The sequence below is a fragment of the Xyrauchen texanus genome, chromosome 1, assembly GCF_025860055.1.
Source record: "Xyrauchen texanus isolate HMW12.3.18 chromosome 1, RBS_HiC_50CHRs, whole genome shotgun sequence".
Classification (NCBI taxonomy): domain Eukaryota; kingdom Metazoa; phylum Chordata; class Actinopteri; order Cypriniformes; family Catostomidae; genus Xyrauchen; species Xyrauchen texanus.
In genome coordinates, this window is record NC_068276.1 from 25,905,771 (window position 1) to 25,923,830 (window position 18,060).

Genomic DNA, 18,060 nt, shown 5'->3' on the forward strand with positions numbered 1-18,060 from the left:
CATTAATAATGTGAAAAATTACTATTACAATTTGAAAGAAATATTCAGAACTTCTTAAGCTACTTCAAAGAGTTCTCATCAAAATATCCTCCATGTGCAGCAATGAAACTTTGCAGATCATTGGCATTCTTGCTGTCAGTTTGTCCTGATACTCAGGTCACATTTCACCCCACACATCCTGTAGCACTTGCCGTAGATGTGGCTGTCTTGTCGAGGACTTCTCACTCACCTTACAGTCTAACTGATCCCACAAAAGCTCAATGTGGTTAATAATCCATCACACTCTTTTATCTGTTTCTCAAACTAGAGTCTCTGATGTACTTATCCTCTTGTTTCGTTGTACATCTGGCCTTCCACATCTCTTTCTGTCCTTGTTAGAGCCAGTTGTGCTGTCTTTGAAGACTGTAGTGTACATCTTTGTATGAAATCTTCATTATTTTTTTTGGCAGTTTCAAGCATTGTATAGCATTTATTCCTCAAAACAATGATTGGCTGACAAGTTTCTAGGGAAAGCGGTTTCTTTTTTGCCATTTTTGACCTAATGTCTTTAAGACATGCCAGTCTATTGCATAGAGTAGCAACTCAAAAACAAGAAAAAGGAAATGTTAAGCTTCATTTAACAAACCAAATAGCTTTCAGCTGTGTTTGATTTAATGGCAAGTGATTTTCTGGAACCAAATTAGCAATTTAGCATGATTACTCAAGAATAAGGTGTTGGAGTGATGGCTGCTGGAAATGGGTCCTATCTTGATTTGATCAAAAATTACTTTGTCAAATAGTGATGGTGCTGTTGTTTACATCAGTAATGTCCTGACTGTACTTTGTGATCAGTTGAATGACACTTCCCATCCGAAACAGCAAAATCTGAACATTACTCCAAACTTTTGGCTGCCAGTGTGTGTGTGTGTGTGTGTATATATATATATATATATATATATATATATATATATATATATATAGTTACAAAAGTTAACTTATATTTCTATTATTATTATTATTATTACTACTACTATTATATAATTGTATTATCCTTAACTGGTCTTTATCACTTAATCATCATGAACAGTTTTATTCTTGGTCATTGTATGTCCATGATTCTCTATCACAGAATGCAAACTTATAAGGACATTGTCCCCTCTCACATTACAATATGAGTGAAGACACTTACAACAAGGGGCTTTCATACTCACTAAATGAAACCACTGTAAAGACCATCCATGCAATTAGCCGGGGTCTGTGATGTGATATGTTGCATGGTATTGACCTTACCTCAGTAATAAGCATCCTTCACAAAATGGATCTTATTTAAGAGTTTAGGTCAAATGCTGAAGGGCCACATACTGTAAACTTTGGTAAAGATACTTTATTATACATTATATATTTTTAAAATAGGTTCATTTAATAGTGACTGAAGACACCATATTTGTTTTAACAAATCTTTTATTCAATTCTTGTTTTATACATGGCATGCTATGTCCGTATAAGGACTTAATTCCATTAAATGCAATACAAAATGTCTTGTTGCAAGATACACTATGATCAGAAACTACTGATCCTGTTGTGCAACATGCACAATTTTAAAGTCTAAACATCATACTACATTCAAAATTGTTTCATAATGCATATTACACAAAGAAAAACATGCACACAATAAATGTGGTGATAGTAACAATAAATGTGAAATCTGAGCACAGAAGAGGAAAACTGATAATCAATTATTAGCATCTCAAACAATTGCTTCAAGATTAATTAACGGCAACTGAGAGTGAATGTTGACCATGAACACTCCATGTGAGCAGTAGTTTGCATAGTATGCACGATTAAGGGAAATAGTTTTCCTTTTAAAAAAACATAAAAAACAAATCCTCCTGAAATTACATTTTGTATTGTTTGCTTCTTCCTCTCCACATTTAAACACAAAATAATGTAATCAAAATAGTAATTAGTTCTTCAACAGATCATCATCATGTTAAAAAGCCCTGGATTAATCCCTTCAGTTAGTGAACCTGGAAACAATGAAATCTGCAACACCCTGCATAAAGGGTGTTAATTTGATGGGATTTTCTTTAGATCCCAAAACTGCATAGCAGCATACCATTCCAGAGAATCTGACCTCTCTTTATTTCTGCTTCAGAGCACCACAAACAAGAGTAAAATGCAAACTGCAACATGATAGAAAACAAAGTATATTTTAAAGAGCAGGCCTGTTGGGCATAACTTAGCCAGCCTGCCACTTATGCACTCTTTTACTATTGTCAGTGGACACTAGACCCAAAGTTGTGGCCACCAGGATGGCAACATTCTCTCCGAGGCATGAGCAGATATCAAGTAAATAGCGAGTGCGTGCGGTCAAGGTCAGGGCTCCAGTGATGATCTCGTATGTCTCACGGGTCACAGCTTGCCGAGCCCGCAACACATCTAGTAGGTTGTTGAGTCGTCCTTCGGTCATGCAGCGCACAATGGTCTCGCGTCTCTCCTGCAAGAGTCGACAACAGCTCCTTCCCGCAGACAGATGGCATGGAACTGAAGAAAGAATTAGAGTATATGTATTTACTGTATGTATAATTTATCTCTTTAGAGTGTAGCGCTTGTCAAGCAAATCTGATCAATTGAGCCTCATTCTGTTTTTAGATACTTATATCAATAGATTACATAGAAATGGAAATATTGTAATGAATATCCAATTTTTAATTCAATGTCAGTAAATAGTGATTCCGTGAAAACTAACATAAGTTTCAGGCTGTTTCTAACCAAAATCTATTAGATGCATTCAGAATACTTGGAATATGACACAATTCGACTACTTTAATGACACTTTTGGGTCCACATTGAACTGCTAATACACTGAAAAGTCAGACTGGGATATTCATTCAAATATCTCCTTTTTTGTTCCACAGAAGAAAGTCTGTCATATGGGTTTGGAAGTATATGAGGGCAAGACCATGTCCACAGTAACCTGTTTAAATTCAAAAACTCTTTTATTTAGTGCCCTAACTCCATTACTGTATAACTACAAAAGTATACAGTAATGGACAGCATTTTCGTAAGTCTCCGTGTCCGGTGGAGTAAAGTGCTGTTATAGTGTGGATGAGAGGCATTGACAAATACGTTTTCAAAAATGTATTAGTGTGGATGTGGCCAAATTATGACAGAATTTTCATTTTGGGTGACTGACATGTCAAGACATGCTTTTTAAAAATGATTTGACTATGTTCCTTGAGGTTCACTTATAATGTTGGTACAGTTTTTCAACCAAAAAACAGTCATATATTTGTAAAACATGATCATTTTCCACCCTCATTCTGACCCTGTCAGAAACGCTCAGTTTTGCTGCTGCTTATCCCTTAAGACTTGATGGTAAACCCCCACTGTTATGATTAGCTCTCTGCTCTTGTCTGACCTGCTCTCTCCTTGTCATCTCACTGCTCACCACTACTGGGTTGGGCTACGGAAGTAATAATGTAAAGTAGGAGTTGATGTGTTGTTGTGGAGGCAGTCAGATGCACATTTCTACCAAAAATGTGTCTTCACTCTTAACCAGTTTCTTCACTACTACAGTATAAACCCTACAAAATACTAAATACTAGAATTCTGCTGGATGTAACAACAACTAGTGATTCTAAACCCCAGAACACTGTATTTAAATGAACAAAACAAGACTAATTCTGAGAATAACAAAAACACCCTTGGGAGGAAACACACTGGACGGACATTCAGGAAGTGAGTGAGGACAGGCCCACAGAAGTGCTTACTGCGCACATGTAAAGGCACAACACAAACAAGAACTATTACACTAACTATGATCAGTTAGTTTTGCTTTACAATATATTAGAATATGTAAACAAAGGTCCTCCATAAAATAAAATAAAATACAAATAAAATCATGCAATTCAGACTGACATAGAGCAGACATTTTACTTTGCAGACGAAAAAGTAAGCAATAATGGCCTGTTTATGCTCTTGGTCCAAACTCATAAATTGGAAGTGTGCAGGAAAGAAATGGAGGGAAATAAAGGGATTCAAATCCTTATTATACTGTTAGAATATTCCAGAGAAGGAGCTAATTTCTCACCCTTCTTGTCAGCATTGTTCTGCAGGGTACCCCTAAATACTGTTGTAGGAGAAACACACGGGGACCTTAAGGACGTAGGACTCTGTCTCTGGGGCTCTCCACAACATCCAATAATCTGAGTAAAACCAAGATCATTGCCAGAGCTACCAGATTGGATGGAAGTTTTTCCTGTATCTATGAGGAAAAGTAATTGTGAGACATTTTTTACTAGCAAAGTGATCAAATCATTCCAAAATATTATCAAATGAGAGATTACTGACCCCTACAGCATCCAACCGGAGGACAACCCTTTGCTGCTGTTGGCAGAGACACTTTTCCATTTGCATGCACTTTGGGAATCTGTGATGGAGTTTCACCCCATGGAATCACCTTGGAAGTCCAATTTTTGGTACCATTAAAACCACTGTTGAACTGGTCATAAAAGAGAGTCAAGGTTCAGTATTCACAAAATGTAAGTTTTATATTCTTCCACATAGGGCACAATATAGCATACCAAATGCTCAACAACTCCAACATATAGCAGGCGAAAACAATTAAACATAAATAAATCAAGTCAAACCTACTCAAATAGATTACATAATTTGTCTTACCTCTAGGTTATGTAGCTCAATAGGGGACACCCAGCTGCTTTTACAGCTCAGTAGCTTCCTCTCCTGGTGACAAAGACAAAAGCACAGACACAAGACAATTTAACATTCCCACCCAAAAAACAGTCAGTTTTTAACAACAGTATTAAATGGACTAACATATGCATAAGGACTAACCAATAAATCGTTTCACCTACAATTCAGCTCATCAATCATTAGACAAGTACCTTGCACGCTTTCATATGACGAACAGCCTCATTGAAAGTCTGTGTCTCAACTGCTGCCAACGCTGTCCTTAGAACCACCGTACATTCTGTATAAGCAGTAAAGAGTTACTGATGAGCAGATCTTATTAGATAACATAAATCTAATTTAAAAAATGTCATAACTCACCGTCAGCTGATGGGCGTTTTTTTGGTTCAGTGTTCAAGCATGTAATCATGAGCTGGGTTAGGGCATGATTTTGAGGGGTCATTGGTGGCAGTAGGTCAACCCCCATACCAAGCTCCAGCTTATCCTGAGCAAAGAGCATCTGGGTCTGAAGTTGATCAATACCTGGATAAAATCAATTGTAGAGGAGATTGCTTTGGCTAATGGATGACTGAGTAATTGAAACTCACAGAATAGGACAGCTTGAATCCTGACACATTTAAGAGACATCAACATACCTTCGCATGGACGCTTTCTGTTCAAAACTTCCCATAGCAGAACCCCAAAACTAGGAAAGCATGACAAAGCCAAAATTAGTGCATGTGAGCACTGTATAGGGATTTCTCAATTTTTTAGCATATCTTATGCAACAATCTCTACTTAAGCAATATCACACGAGCAAGAGTACTGTTTGTGGCAGGGCGAAGGGCGGGGCCGGGTCGTGATCCTACACACCCGGTCCCGTATTAGGCTAATCAAGCCTCCCGAGAGGGATAAAGGTCGACTGCAGAGGATCGTGCGGGAGAGACAGATTGTTTACGGACATGTCCGTCATGTGTGTGTGTTTGTGTCCTTGTGCTTCAGTTTATTATTAAACTATTATTTATATTGACAAGCCGGTTCTCGCCTCCTCCTTTCCGTTGTTCCCATTACACACACATGATGGACATGTACCACTTGAATGTACGTGAATGTCTCCATACAATCTCAAGCTACTTGTTTTTGAATATTTTGCCAAATTCTTTGATTATATTGATATTATACTTATAAGTAACAACTATAAATCATTAGTTTCATATTTTTATATTGTTTTTAATTCAAATATGTCATTCGCAATGCTTCATGGGATTGTAGTTAATTTGCTCATTAAAGACACACAGTCTTGTACCTGTTTTTGTAAAATTTTCAAACACTTTTATGGTTCAAATCAAAGTTTGTATGTAGTAATTCACCATGGAGCTTGTGGGTTTGTTAATGGCTTAGAACTCTTTTCAATGTGAAAGAAATTAATGGGGACAATACTTTCGAACCAAGATGACTGAAAAAGTGAGCGGAAACTGTTGCGCTTTATATCAGCACTACTGTGATTCGGTTATAGGCACAAGGCTGCAGACATAACCCTTAAAACTCCTTTTGCCCTATTTTGAAAACTCACCTGTATATGTCAGCCTCCACAGAAGGAACGGCACCTTGTATGACTTCAGGGGACATATATGCCAGGTCTCTGTAACACGGCCCATTGCCATTTAAGGTGGTAATCATCAAATGTTGGCCCCAGTCACACAACTATAAAACATACACACTATTGTAAACATGCACACTGCAAAGTGAGTAAAGCTTGTCCATGTTCCAATTTTTTATTTTAATTGTTTTATTTTAGCAATTCCTGGCAATACCTTGGCACGGTAGTGTTGGTCGAGAAGAACATTAGTGGCTTTCAGGGCTCCGTGAGGCAACGGAATGGCATGGAGATGAGCTAAACCTTCAACAACATCCAACAGGATCTGAAGAAAAAGAGCCATTGAAAGCTCTGGTAACAGGTCGGTCTAATGAAGGAAAAATAAATATATTACAATATAAGGCAACCTTCTACTTTTACAGTATATTTTAGATTGCTGTTGAAGAAGACTGCTAGAATGCACAGAGAGTCTTTTCAGACAGTAATAGGGGAGACCACTGCTCACTTTTACTCCAGCGAATATTTCTCAGGGCTTTTTTTAAAGGGAATTTCAGTATAGCTAGTAGCTACATATATTAAAGTCTTGGCTACAAAAAAACATGCTGAACACTTCCCCAGGACAAAAGATACAGTTCATTGAACACACCTTGACCTTTTGTGTCGACGTGCTCCAATTGCAGGGGCATGTTCACACACAATATGTGGTAAGCTTTCACAAAGTAGCCAGCAATTAATACAGTTGGTGTGGGGCATTCTACCTTCACGCCACAATCCCTACCAAAGCAAGATCTATCCCATGAAAAAAACTTTGTTTTGGCCAACAAGCACTGCAATTGATCAATTTAGAGAGTAAAACTCATATGACAACCAACACCAATAAAAAAGTAACAACTTGCTTTGACCTAACATCTATGAAATACATCCTTGCCAATTGCCATGAAAATATATTTATTTTGGTTGAAATGTACCTTCATTATACAATATAGTTGACCCTTGCTTGAATGTATTCCAGTGTTGTTATGTTCACTTGATCACCAAAAAGCTATTACAAAAATATTATGATATTAAAGTTTTGGTTTATTTTTGAGGATTTTATTCACACACACACACACACACACACACACACACACACACACACACACACACACACACACACACACCTTATTTGATACAGGTGTTTGAAACCAACATTTAAAACCATAGCTACAGAAAAGAGATATTTGTGTAATTGGACTTTTACTTTTAGTTACTGAGATTTAGCCCATGTGACAAACTTCCTGTGTGACAATTAGCTCTGGTTTCCCCTATTATAACAGGTACTTAAATGCTGATCCACTGAATTGGAATGATGTTGTGTGAAACTACTGTTTGTTTTTACTATTTATTAGGCTTCTGTTATATACCAGATACTTCCCTGTCCAGGGGATTTTCACTGAGAGTGAACACACCTACTAAGTTGTCTACTGAACAAAAGACATGTCAACTTATCACACTTCTTGCTTTAGATAACAGACACATTATCTCACCTGCCTGTGATTCATTAACATGTCTTTGTTAACATGTTTAAACATTAACATGTTTTTTTTTTTACAACTATTATTGTATAACCAACTTTATGCTCACCTCATGCAGTGCTGAATCTAGAGATCCCTCGGTCATCCAGTCCCACACTAGCCCAAAAAGAGAGTGAGCCTTGTACACACCCAAGGGGACTAGGACTTGTTCAGAACAGACCTGTTCTGACATCTGTACTTTACTTAATCTATCAATCCATTTACTGATACCAAAAACAACAGAAAAACACAAAATACTTTAGTTGTTATTTGAAATGCCAAGAGAATGCAATATTTGATTGTATTTTATGTTTACATTTGTATCACACTATCATTAACATCACATATATTATGCAAGAGAACAAAAAGACGTGCAATATCAACAGGCACAGGTATTATGATTTAAAATATGTGTTAGTTTACCCATCCGTGAATAACTTGACAGCCACTTTGCGTCCCGTCCTTTTACAATTGCCCCGCAAACAAGCACCAACACTCGTTCTGACCCAAACCACATCTCGCAAGTCTTTTTCATCAAACTCCTGTAGTTGGCTGGCCTGAGCCATTCCGCTGGACCTGGTCAACCTGGTCGGAACCCTGCTGGTATGGTCTGCACGACTAGGTTATTCATTAGTTGACGCGAATGGAAAATGAAACGATTCGAGAGTCCGCCCCCTGACTGCGTGCTGCTGATGACATGCAGCTTGTTTATGTCGAGTCCTGTTGGCTGTTGAGTTCTCAGAAATTCCCGCGGCTATTATTATTAATGTCACGAATCCTTGCATAACAGTTTCCATCAACACTGTTTATTCATCTGGGCATGCTCTAACATAGCAAGTAGCTGAACATAAGACTGAAAGGTCGATTGTGTACTGTACGAGAAAACTAACAAAACGTACAGTGATGTGATAAAGGAATAGTTCACTCAAAAATTAAAAGTCCATTTACTGGTCCATTTACCCACCCTCATGCCATCCCAGATGTGTATGTCTTTCTTTCTTCTGCTGAACACAAATTAAGAATTTTTGTATTAATATCTCAGCTCTGTATGTCCATACAATGCAAGTGAATGAAATATGAACCTCCAAAAAGCACATAAAGTCAGTGTGAAAATAATCTATAGAACTTCAGTGGTTAAATCCGTGTCTTCAGAAGCGACATGATAGTTATGTGTAAAAAAAAAAAACAGATCAATAGTCCTTGAATCCTGTTTTATTATAAATCTCAACCTTTGACCAGCCTCAACCAGTAGGTGGTGATTTGTACAAATAAGAATGTGAAAGTGAATATTTATAATAAAAAAAGACTTAAATAACGTAAATAAAAAGATATTTTTTTATTTTATTTTTTTACCCACACCTATTATACAGCTTCTGAAGACATAGATTTAACGACCGGAGTCATGTGGATTACTTTAATGCTAACTTTAAGTGCTTTTTGGAGCTTCAAAGTTTTACCATTCACTTGCATTGTATGGACCTACAGAGCTGACATATTCTTCTAAAAACCTTAATTTGTGTTCTACAGAAGAAAGAAAGTCAAACACATCGGGGTGGCATGAAGGTAAGTAAATGATGGGAGAATTTTCATTTTTGAGTAAACTATCCCTTTAACTTGCTTTTTTTGCTTATCTGTGGATGTAATTCCGTGGCATTACTTTACTGACCAAAGGAAAGTAGGCCTAATCCTGAAGAAAGAGAAATCCATTGTTAAACCTATTTTTTATCCCAAGAACCCCCAAATTAAGATCCCCAGCCAAGGGATCCACTTATAAAAATAAATAAAAGTAGCTATATTCATTTTTTTCATGTTTAAAGACCAATTCATAAGCCTATCTTGAAAGTATGCAGCCTAGATGTAATTCTGTGACACAATATTTATCGGCAAAAGGAAAGTAGCTAATACTCAATAAATAAATAAATAGTGCTTTAATTCAAGGGTTTTCATACCTTCTGATGCGAGGTCCCCCACATGAAGATCCCTTCCCAAGGAACCTACTTCCTAAAATATAAAAGCAGCTGTATAGGCCTACATTTTTGTAGAATGTAAAAAATAAATTATAATAATAAATACTGTTAAAAACTAAGGCTGCCAGTAGAATAAAATAAATCATGACTAATCCCATGATTTCCAACCAGTCCTTAGAAGGAAAAATAAAATAGTAATGAAGTCAAATATTTCATTAAAAAAAGAAAAAAGAAAAATGTATGACTTCTGTAAAACATTTCAGATGAGCCCTGGCATCCCCTTGTGGCCCCCTGGGAGTCCCCAGACCCCTGTTTGAAAACCCCTGACAAGGGGCACACAAACAAATGGCTTCCTGCAATTGTTTCCTAAAGGATCTATTTCTATTTGATCTAACCCATAAAAATTACTTTCACTGGTGTAACCAATTTGTCAGGTTGATTTAGTCAGATTAAATGATATTTTTAATTTAAATATAGTCAGTTAATTTCAAAGTTACCACATGTAGGACAATTTTTAGATTAAATGACAAAAAATGTTTTTACAATGTAGGAATAGGAGACTTTGTGTGCTTTACAAAGTCATCTTCATAAAACCACCTTCTCTGGCGACTTTCACTTCTTCCTGAATAAAACAAATAATGTCAATGCCTTCTCTCCCCTGGTTCATGTTTTCTTTTGGACATTAATGACCACTTAAATGTACACCATAGTTTACACAGTGTAGGGGGAAATTTAATATAATAAGGTATGGAATGGAAATACTTGCCGCTGTTAATTATTAACTTCTCAGCACTCGCTCTTTGTGTATTGACATTTTTACTATTAATGTCTGAATTGTCTGCTAACTGTGTGCTGCGGACTGGGGGTGTTTTGCAGAACAAACTCACTGAGCTAATCAGTGTTACTCCATCTTTCTCTGTGAAAGCAACTTCCCCTTTATCTCAGATGTTTGCCATTATTGCAAGGTATCCACCCCCCCACCCCCACATTTAGGGGTTTTCTTTACAAGGCTTCAAGTTTATTTAAACTGCTCACATCACATGCTTATCCCTGTCCAGTGTGACTAGTGAATAGGAAGTGATATTTCCATCTTACAGAAAAAGGGATGTCCAAAGAGGCTGAACTACAAATAGAAAGTAGAATCTTATGAGTCATTCATTTATCACTTTCACACTCCTTGATCTCTATTTACTAAGTTACTGTTTACAGATTTATTTTGTTAAAATGTTATTCTTACTTACATCCTTATACTAATATACTATCTAATTCATAAATTATTGTTAATAATTGTAGATAATATTGACTCTGGTTCATTGAGATTAATATGAACACTCTTTGGCTATAGTAACTTGACTTCAAATATTTATGAAAACAATTAATTTAAATCATCTGAACAATTTATTTTATCAGGATGTTTTGTGAAAAAAATGACTATGTCTATTGGTCTTGTGTCAGCTTGGATGAAAGGAATGAAATTCATTTTGAAACAAGAATCCAGTTTCTTTTTGGTTTACCCCAATTGCCTTCTTTGTTTATATTCCTTTGCTATCTGTCGGAAAGTTCCCAGTCTTGTTCCCATTAAGCCTTATCAGTGACCCTCATTTATCACATTTAAAACGAGCAAATGACTTCAGACATCTGTGTTATTGCATTAATATTGTATATCATAAATATTATAATATGTAGTGTTTGTCAGTGACATACTCTAAAAGACTAAGTTTTAGGATTGCAGTTCTTGTGATTAGTGAGTAAGTATCAGTATTGGCTCCACTGTGTGTGCAGTGATTACTCCACTCTGTACACTTAAGCCATTTAGAGTCAGTAAAAACCCCTTTGTGTAGGCAGTGAACAAGTGATTTTATTTTCAGATGATGAAAATCAACTTGAAAAAGGGGAACTTTAACTCATTTAAAAAATTTTGAGCATGACCTAGTTTGTTTTCTTTCTTTTTTTTTTTTTTACCAAAGAATCAGAATACAGAACTTTGGCCTACAATCCCTCACAGAGAGTTGGTTAAAATCTTGATTTTGAGGTGATTTTTGTATAAAATCTCATCATATACTCACCCTCATGCCATCCCAGATGTGTATGACTTTATTTTTAGAAGAATATATCAGCTCTGTTGGTTCATACAATGCAAGTGAATGGTGACCAGTTCTTTGAAGCTGCAAAAAACACATAAAGGAAGCATGTAATCCATAAGACTCCAGTGGTTTAATCCGTGTCTCCTAATGTGATCCAATCGGTTTTGTGTGAGAACAGACCAAAATATAACAACTTTTTCACGACAAATCTTGACATCAGGAGTCTCCTTGGCGATCATGATTTCAAGCTCGATTACACTTCCTTGCACCATCTTCTAGTGCTCTGCATATGTGCCAAGCACTAGGACAGACATGGGGACTTGTGACTTGGTGACTTGGACTCGAGTCGACTCCAGTCGCTATTTTTATGACTTGTGACTTGACTTGACAAAAAATAAAATACTTGAGACTTGACTCGGACTTGGAAGTTAAAGACTCGGGACTTGACTTGACTTGAGAGACGAAGACTTGAATGACTTGAGTGTTAATCACATCATGTTTTCAGTTTGAATATAAAATATATAAATTATTTTAAAAAATAAAGTTGATCCAGCTGGAGCGCAGGCTGAGAATAGTTTTGTCATGACTGGATCACGACACTATAGGCTATCATCAGCCATGCCCTCTCGTACCTTACGCACACCACGCCCACTTAGATCAGATAACCCATCAACATGTCAGCCGGAGGGGTAACGTTACCGAGGGTCATCGTTTTCGGCTTCAAAAATGATTATCAAGATGGTAAAAGACGAACAGCGCTTTGCAAGACATGCAACGTTAAGATCGCGGACAGCCAGACGACAACCTCCAATTTCGTCCGCCATTTGAAGAGCCATTCTGCCCAGTAAGTGCTTGTCAATTTGTTAATTTTATCTGGTTAGTTGGTAGTTAGCTAATGTAATAATAGCAGGGTTCCCACGGGTCCTTGAAATCCTTGAAAGTTTGTGAATCTGAAAAATAAAATTCAAGGCCCTGGAAATTTCTTGAAAATAAACATACATATACAGGTCCTTGAAAGTGCTTGAATTTATTTTGTGCAAGAAGTTTTCTGGAAAAAAAAAAATCTGTCCATTAATTTTTTATTTCGCCAACACTTCGTGGCTTATGCTGCATACTAGCCTGCTTGATTTACGTTAGTTACGCGCATTTAAGTGTTTCCCGCGCGAGGTACTTTGTTTTGTACGTTGCCATGACGTTCACGCGCTCTGGTACCTCAACGTTTCCCACTCACAGACATTGCAAAAATAGGCTTATGGATATACTCTGTGTGAGTGAGTGAGTGAGTGAGTGAGTGAGTGTGTGTGTGTGAGTGAGTGTGTGTGAGTGGGTGTGTGAGAGAGAGAGAGTGTGTGTGAGAGAGAGAGTGTGTGAGAGAGAGAGAGAGAGAGAGTGTGAGAGAGAGTGTGTGTGTGTGAGAGAGAGTGTGTGTGAGTGGGTGTGTGAGAGAGAGAGAGTGTGTGTGAGAGAGTGTGTGTGAGTGGGTGTGTGAGAGAGAGAGTGTGTGTGAGAGAGGGTGTGGGAGAGAGAGTGTGTGTGAGAGAGAGAGTGTGTGAGAGAGAGAGAGAGAGAGTGTGAGAGAGAGTGAGTGTGTGAGAGAGAGAGTGTGAGAGAGAGTGTGTGTGTGTGAGAGAGAGAGAGTGTGTGTGAGAGAGGGTGTGGGAGAGAGAGTGTGTGAGAGAGAGAGTGTGTGAGAGAGAGAGAGAGAGTGTGAGAGAGAGTGAGTGTGTGAGAGAGAGAGTGTGAGAGAGAGTGTGTGTGTGAGAGAGAGAGAGAGTGTGAGAGAGAGTGTGTGTGTGAGAGAGGGTGTGGGAGAGAGAGTGTGTGTGAGAGAGAGAGAGAGAGAGAGAGTGTGAGAGAGAGTGTGTGTGTGAGAGAGAGAGAGAGTGTGTGTGTGAGAGAGAGAGAGAGAGAGAGTGTGTGTGAGAGAGAGAGAGAGTGTGTGAGAGAGAGAGAGTGTGTGTGAGAGAGAGAGGAGAAATGTAACAAAGTTTAATGTATGTAACTGTGTTTGAGAGAGAGAGAGGGAGGTGTTCAGAGAGGAGTCTGTTGGATGTTAAGCTGTTATTTGTTTTATGGACTCAATGTTGAAAATGTAAAACATTTCAAACACTGTTGGCAGAAGTGAAAAATAAATAATTTTATGAAGTTACAATTTTGTTTGATTCCATGATGTATTTTACTGAACATGAGTATTGTAATTTACTGACAGTTACTTATATCTTGTCTTTTCACTTTATTATGATCAGATTCTGCAGGTAAAATTACAATAATAAGGTGACTTGACTTGGACTTGACTTGACATAGTCTGTGACTTGACTTGGACTTGACTTGACATAGCCTGTGACTTGACTTGGACTTGACTTGCCCAAGAAAAAAATACTTGGGACTTACTTGAGACTTGAAGATTAAGACTTGAGACTTACTTGAGACTTGCACATGTGTGACTTGGTCCCATCTCTGCACTAGGAAGTGTAATCGAGCTTGAAATCATGATTGTCTCTATAAACTGCAGTGGCAAGATGAACAGTGAAAAAGGAATAACTCTTTGGTCTGTTCTCACCCAAAAGCATTTACATTTATGCATTTGGCAGACGCTTTTATCCAAAGCGACTTACAGAGCACTTATTACAGGGACAATCCCCCCGGAGCATCCTTCTGATTACCAGATTACCAGTTATGTGCTTTAGACCACTACTGGATCACTACTTTTATGTGCTTTTATCTGCTTTTAACCTTCATTGAATGGACCTACAGAGCTGATATATTCTTCTAAAAATCTTTGTGCTGCAGAAGAAAGAAAGTCAAACACATCTGGGATGGCATGAGGGTGAGTAATTGATGAGATGATTTTCATTTTTGGTGAACTAATCCTTTAATTTAGCCAATACATTTGCAACCACCCAATAGGAATTTGTCAGGTAATTCATGAGAGGCCAATCTAAAAACCTGTTACTCTAAGGAAGGTTCATGATGTTTTGCAATTTCATTTAAATGTTCGATGTAAGCTGCACGTAATACTGTTGATTTTTTTAACTCATTAACACAATTTTGTGAATTGCAAATTAAACATTACACCATAAATACAGTAGAAGATTTCAAGAAAGTGATCAAATGTGAAGGAAAGTTCTGTAATCTATATCACAACACATTGAAAATCATGATAAAAAAGAGGGGAAAAAAAGAGGAACAACTATCTATCTGGCCTGGCCCTGTTTTCCAAAGCACTCCAAGCAAGAAGAGCTTTAGCTGACCCTGTAGCCCAAGGGAGGCTTACAGCAAATCTAAATAGGTTTGGGACAATCCAACCACACCATACCTCACCAAAAACAATCATGTTACACCAAAGCATGGTGTTAGTGGCAATGTGCTTTACCTTTGAGGAAATCTTTCTGTAAGGGTGCCTGGGAAATGCATATAGATGAAGAATGTGTGGAGGTAATATGGAAAGTTCCTGGTGGAAACATGCTGCAATCCATAAGAGCCCTGGGACTGATGATGGTTCATCTTCCAAAAAGGCAATGACATGGAACATACATCAAAAGCCATGCAAAAGCCCTGACCTCAATCCCATCGAGAATTTGTGAAATTAATAAAACAATGCTTTTCACAGAGAGTCCCTATCCGAATAGAATTTAAGCAGTTTGCCCAGAAGAAAAGACAAAGTTTCAGAGACTCTGTGCTGTAAGTGTTAGTCAAGTCTGTAAGATCTCTGGCTGAAGCTATAAACGCCTGCCACCAGATGTCCCCATCCCCAGTCTGCTGAATCTGTTTTTGTCTTCATTCACACCATTTCATTTGTTCCTGCTTTACCTGTGTATATACTCGATAACACCTTATAATAAGGTTCCATTCATTAAAGGGGTCATGACATGAGAAACCAAATTTGCCTTGATCTTTTGGTATATAAGAGGTCTTTGTATCATTAAAACGTCCTGCAAGTTTAATATTTTAAGACGTCCTCCCCATTCTAAACGAATCATTTATTTAATCAAACTCAAAATACAGCTCGTTCTGGATTCATGGTTAGAAGTGACGTGTCGGTTAGAAGTGACGTAACAGCGTTTGCATATGACCGCCTCCAGCACAAGATAACTACGCTTTAAGCGCAAGACAACTCACGCTCATTTACAGTATCGCCGTGCGCCTCACAAGTGTTCAGTCGATGGACAGCGAGCTCTGACAGAGACTACTTGTGCACAGGAAAATTACGATGCCACACAGATGTGCTGTTCCTGGCTGTGGTCAAACAAAACCTCTGAATAAGCTGCCGAAAGATCCAGACGTCAGGGAAAAATGGATGCAGTTTATTTTTTGCGGACGTCCCAGTCACGGCAGTGTTAACTTAAGCGTTTGTTCTGTACATTTTAAGGACTGTTTTGAGAACAAATCTCAATATGATGCTTTCTTTGCCAGAAAACTGTTGCTCAAAGATAAGTCCGTGCCGACTATTCTGGGAACAACGACGACGCAAACTGTAAGTAGGCCTAATCTATTTTAAACTTTAAACTACTTTTTAAAGCGCAATTTCATTCATTATGAATAATCACAGTGTTTTTACTTAGTTTACTTGCATATTGTTCTGGCTGGGGCGTCAATAATTGATACATAGGCACTGACGTTAGCCAATCATAACAGTGGGCGTTAACACTGAAGTCTTAAATGGAAAACGCCCCCAAAACAGACTGTTTGAATCAGAGGATGAGAAACAGGGTGGGAAAAGGTCATAAATCACTAGATTTTAAAAGTTTTTCTTAAAAAAAATATATTAATACTATAATTGCACCTAAGGGAACATAATAATACAATAAAAAAAACCATGTCATGACCCCTTTAACATCAGATAATACATTAGGTACTGTATCATGAACTAACTAATGTTAGCAAATACAACTTTTGATTTAAAAAATGCAGTACTCTGGATTCTTATTGTGGTTATTAATTCCAGCATGCAGATTTTGAGCTTGTGTTGTATTTGCTGGTTAATGTGGAATAAACTCCCATTCATATGGATTTCTTGATTATTTACAATAAAATGTATTAACTCGGTTCAATTGATCATGGGTGCACATTATAATACAACAAAATATAGGCAAAGAATAAATGTATTCTTTAAATAGATTTAAACAATATTGGTCAAAAGGGACCGAATATACACGGGAGGCCAAACATTTGGAATAATGTTCAGATATGGCTGCTTCGGTGTCATGAACTCCAGTTCCACAATCCACCCGGCTTCTTCCAGTTCCCATCACCCGAATATTAGTTTCACCTGCACTGTTTTTGTTCTCTATTTATACCCTGCCTGTTCACTTTAGTTTTGTTGGTTATTGCTTGTGAGTCACTCTGCTTTGCTAACGACAGTGTTTCGCTTAAACTACCTGTTTGTTCGTTCTCGTGTTTTGTTTTCTTGTTATCTGATGGCTTTGACATTGCTTTCGTCACTACTACGCTCCTCAGGATTTGCTCTCTGTACTTTCCTCTGTACTCTCACTATGAGTGAGAGTAACCCCCCCCCCCATCTGAGGGTTGTCCCCCCCTAAAATATCATTAAAATATGTGTATTGTAAATATTATAATGATATATTCTTAAAGTAATTGTTTAAGAAATTAAATAATACAAATGCAAACGGGGCAACAACAAAAAAAAAACCTTGGTGTCCCCTTCAAAAATGAGAATTGTTATGTTTATTGTCCCCCTCAACATTTTGATTAAATTCTCGCCCCTGCTCTTACTATTTGAAAAAGTCATTTTTGATAAAATCTAGACAGACCCCATTTCCAGCAGCCATTACTCCAACACCTTATCCTTGAGTATTTGATTATGTCCCTATTATGTTTGTTTGTTTCATCTGCGTTTGTATGTGTGTTTGTATGTGTGATAAAAAATAAAAAAAAAAAATCATAATTTTGGTTTGTTTAAAAATAAGGATGGAAGACTTATAGTGAAATGGAAGATTTATTTTATCCTAGAGTAGTATTTATAAGAAGTTATTCAAATTTTTCCTAGTAATAAAACAAACTAAAACAAAAAAGGAAGAAAATTAATTCCAAGCCGGCTCCAAATATGTGCATACTGTGTATGTGCAGCAAATACAGAAACAGTTTCTTTTCATTCTGCTAAACTCAGGTCTCCAATAACGTCCAATTGGGCATTGGGTGATATAAGAATTGCAACAGTGAATTTTCCA

The 18,060-nt window shown here is 37.4% G+C and overlaps 1 protein-coding gene across 1 annotated transcript; it reads right to left on the reverse strand.

The window, feature by feature from the left end:
• Positions 1-1,431: 1,431 nt before the first annotated feature.
• Positions 1,432-8,486, reverse strand: LOC127647566 (receptor-interacting serine/threonine-protein kinase 2-like). The gene is made up of 11 exons (XM_052131892.1): positions 8,245-8,486; positions 7,892-8,045; positions 6,486-6,635; positions 6,245-6,375; positions 5,328-5,377; positions 5,053-5,214; positions 4,887-4,972; positions 4,663-4,725; positions 4,333-4,483; positions 4,073-4,246; positions 1,432-2,523 (listed from the first exon to the last, which is right to left on the reverse strand). Exons 1-11 carry the CDS (start codon positions 8,385-8,387, stop codon positions 2,219-2,221), a joined length of 1,569 nt encoding a protein of 522 aa, XP_051987852.1. The 5' UTR covers positions 8,388-8,486; the 3' UTR covers positions 1,432-2,218.
• Between the last annotated feature and the right edge of the window lie 9,574 nt (positions 8,487-18,060).

What these genes read in the sequence shown, in the direction of transcription:
- LOC127647566 (XM_052131892.1), bottom strand. Translation starts at nt 8,387, where the DNA reads ATGGCTCAGGCCAGCCAACTACAGGAGTTTGATGAAAAAGACTTGCGA. An exon ending in AAAACGCCCATCAGCTGACG is followed by an intron (nt 4,973 to 5,052) that starts GTGAGTTATGAC and finishes CTGCTTATACAG; the next exon opens with AATGTACGGTGGTTCTAAGG. An exon ending in TTGAGCTACATAACCTAGAG is followed by an intron (nt 4,484 to 4,662) that starts GTAAGACAAATT and finishes TTTTATGACCAG; the next exon opens with TTCAACAGTGGTTTTAATGG.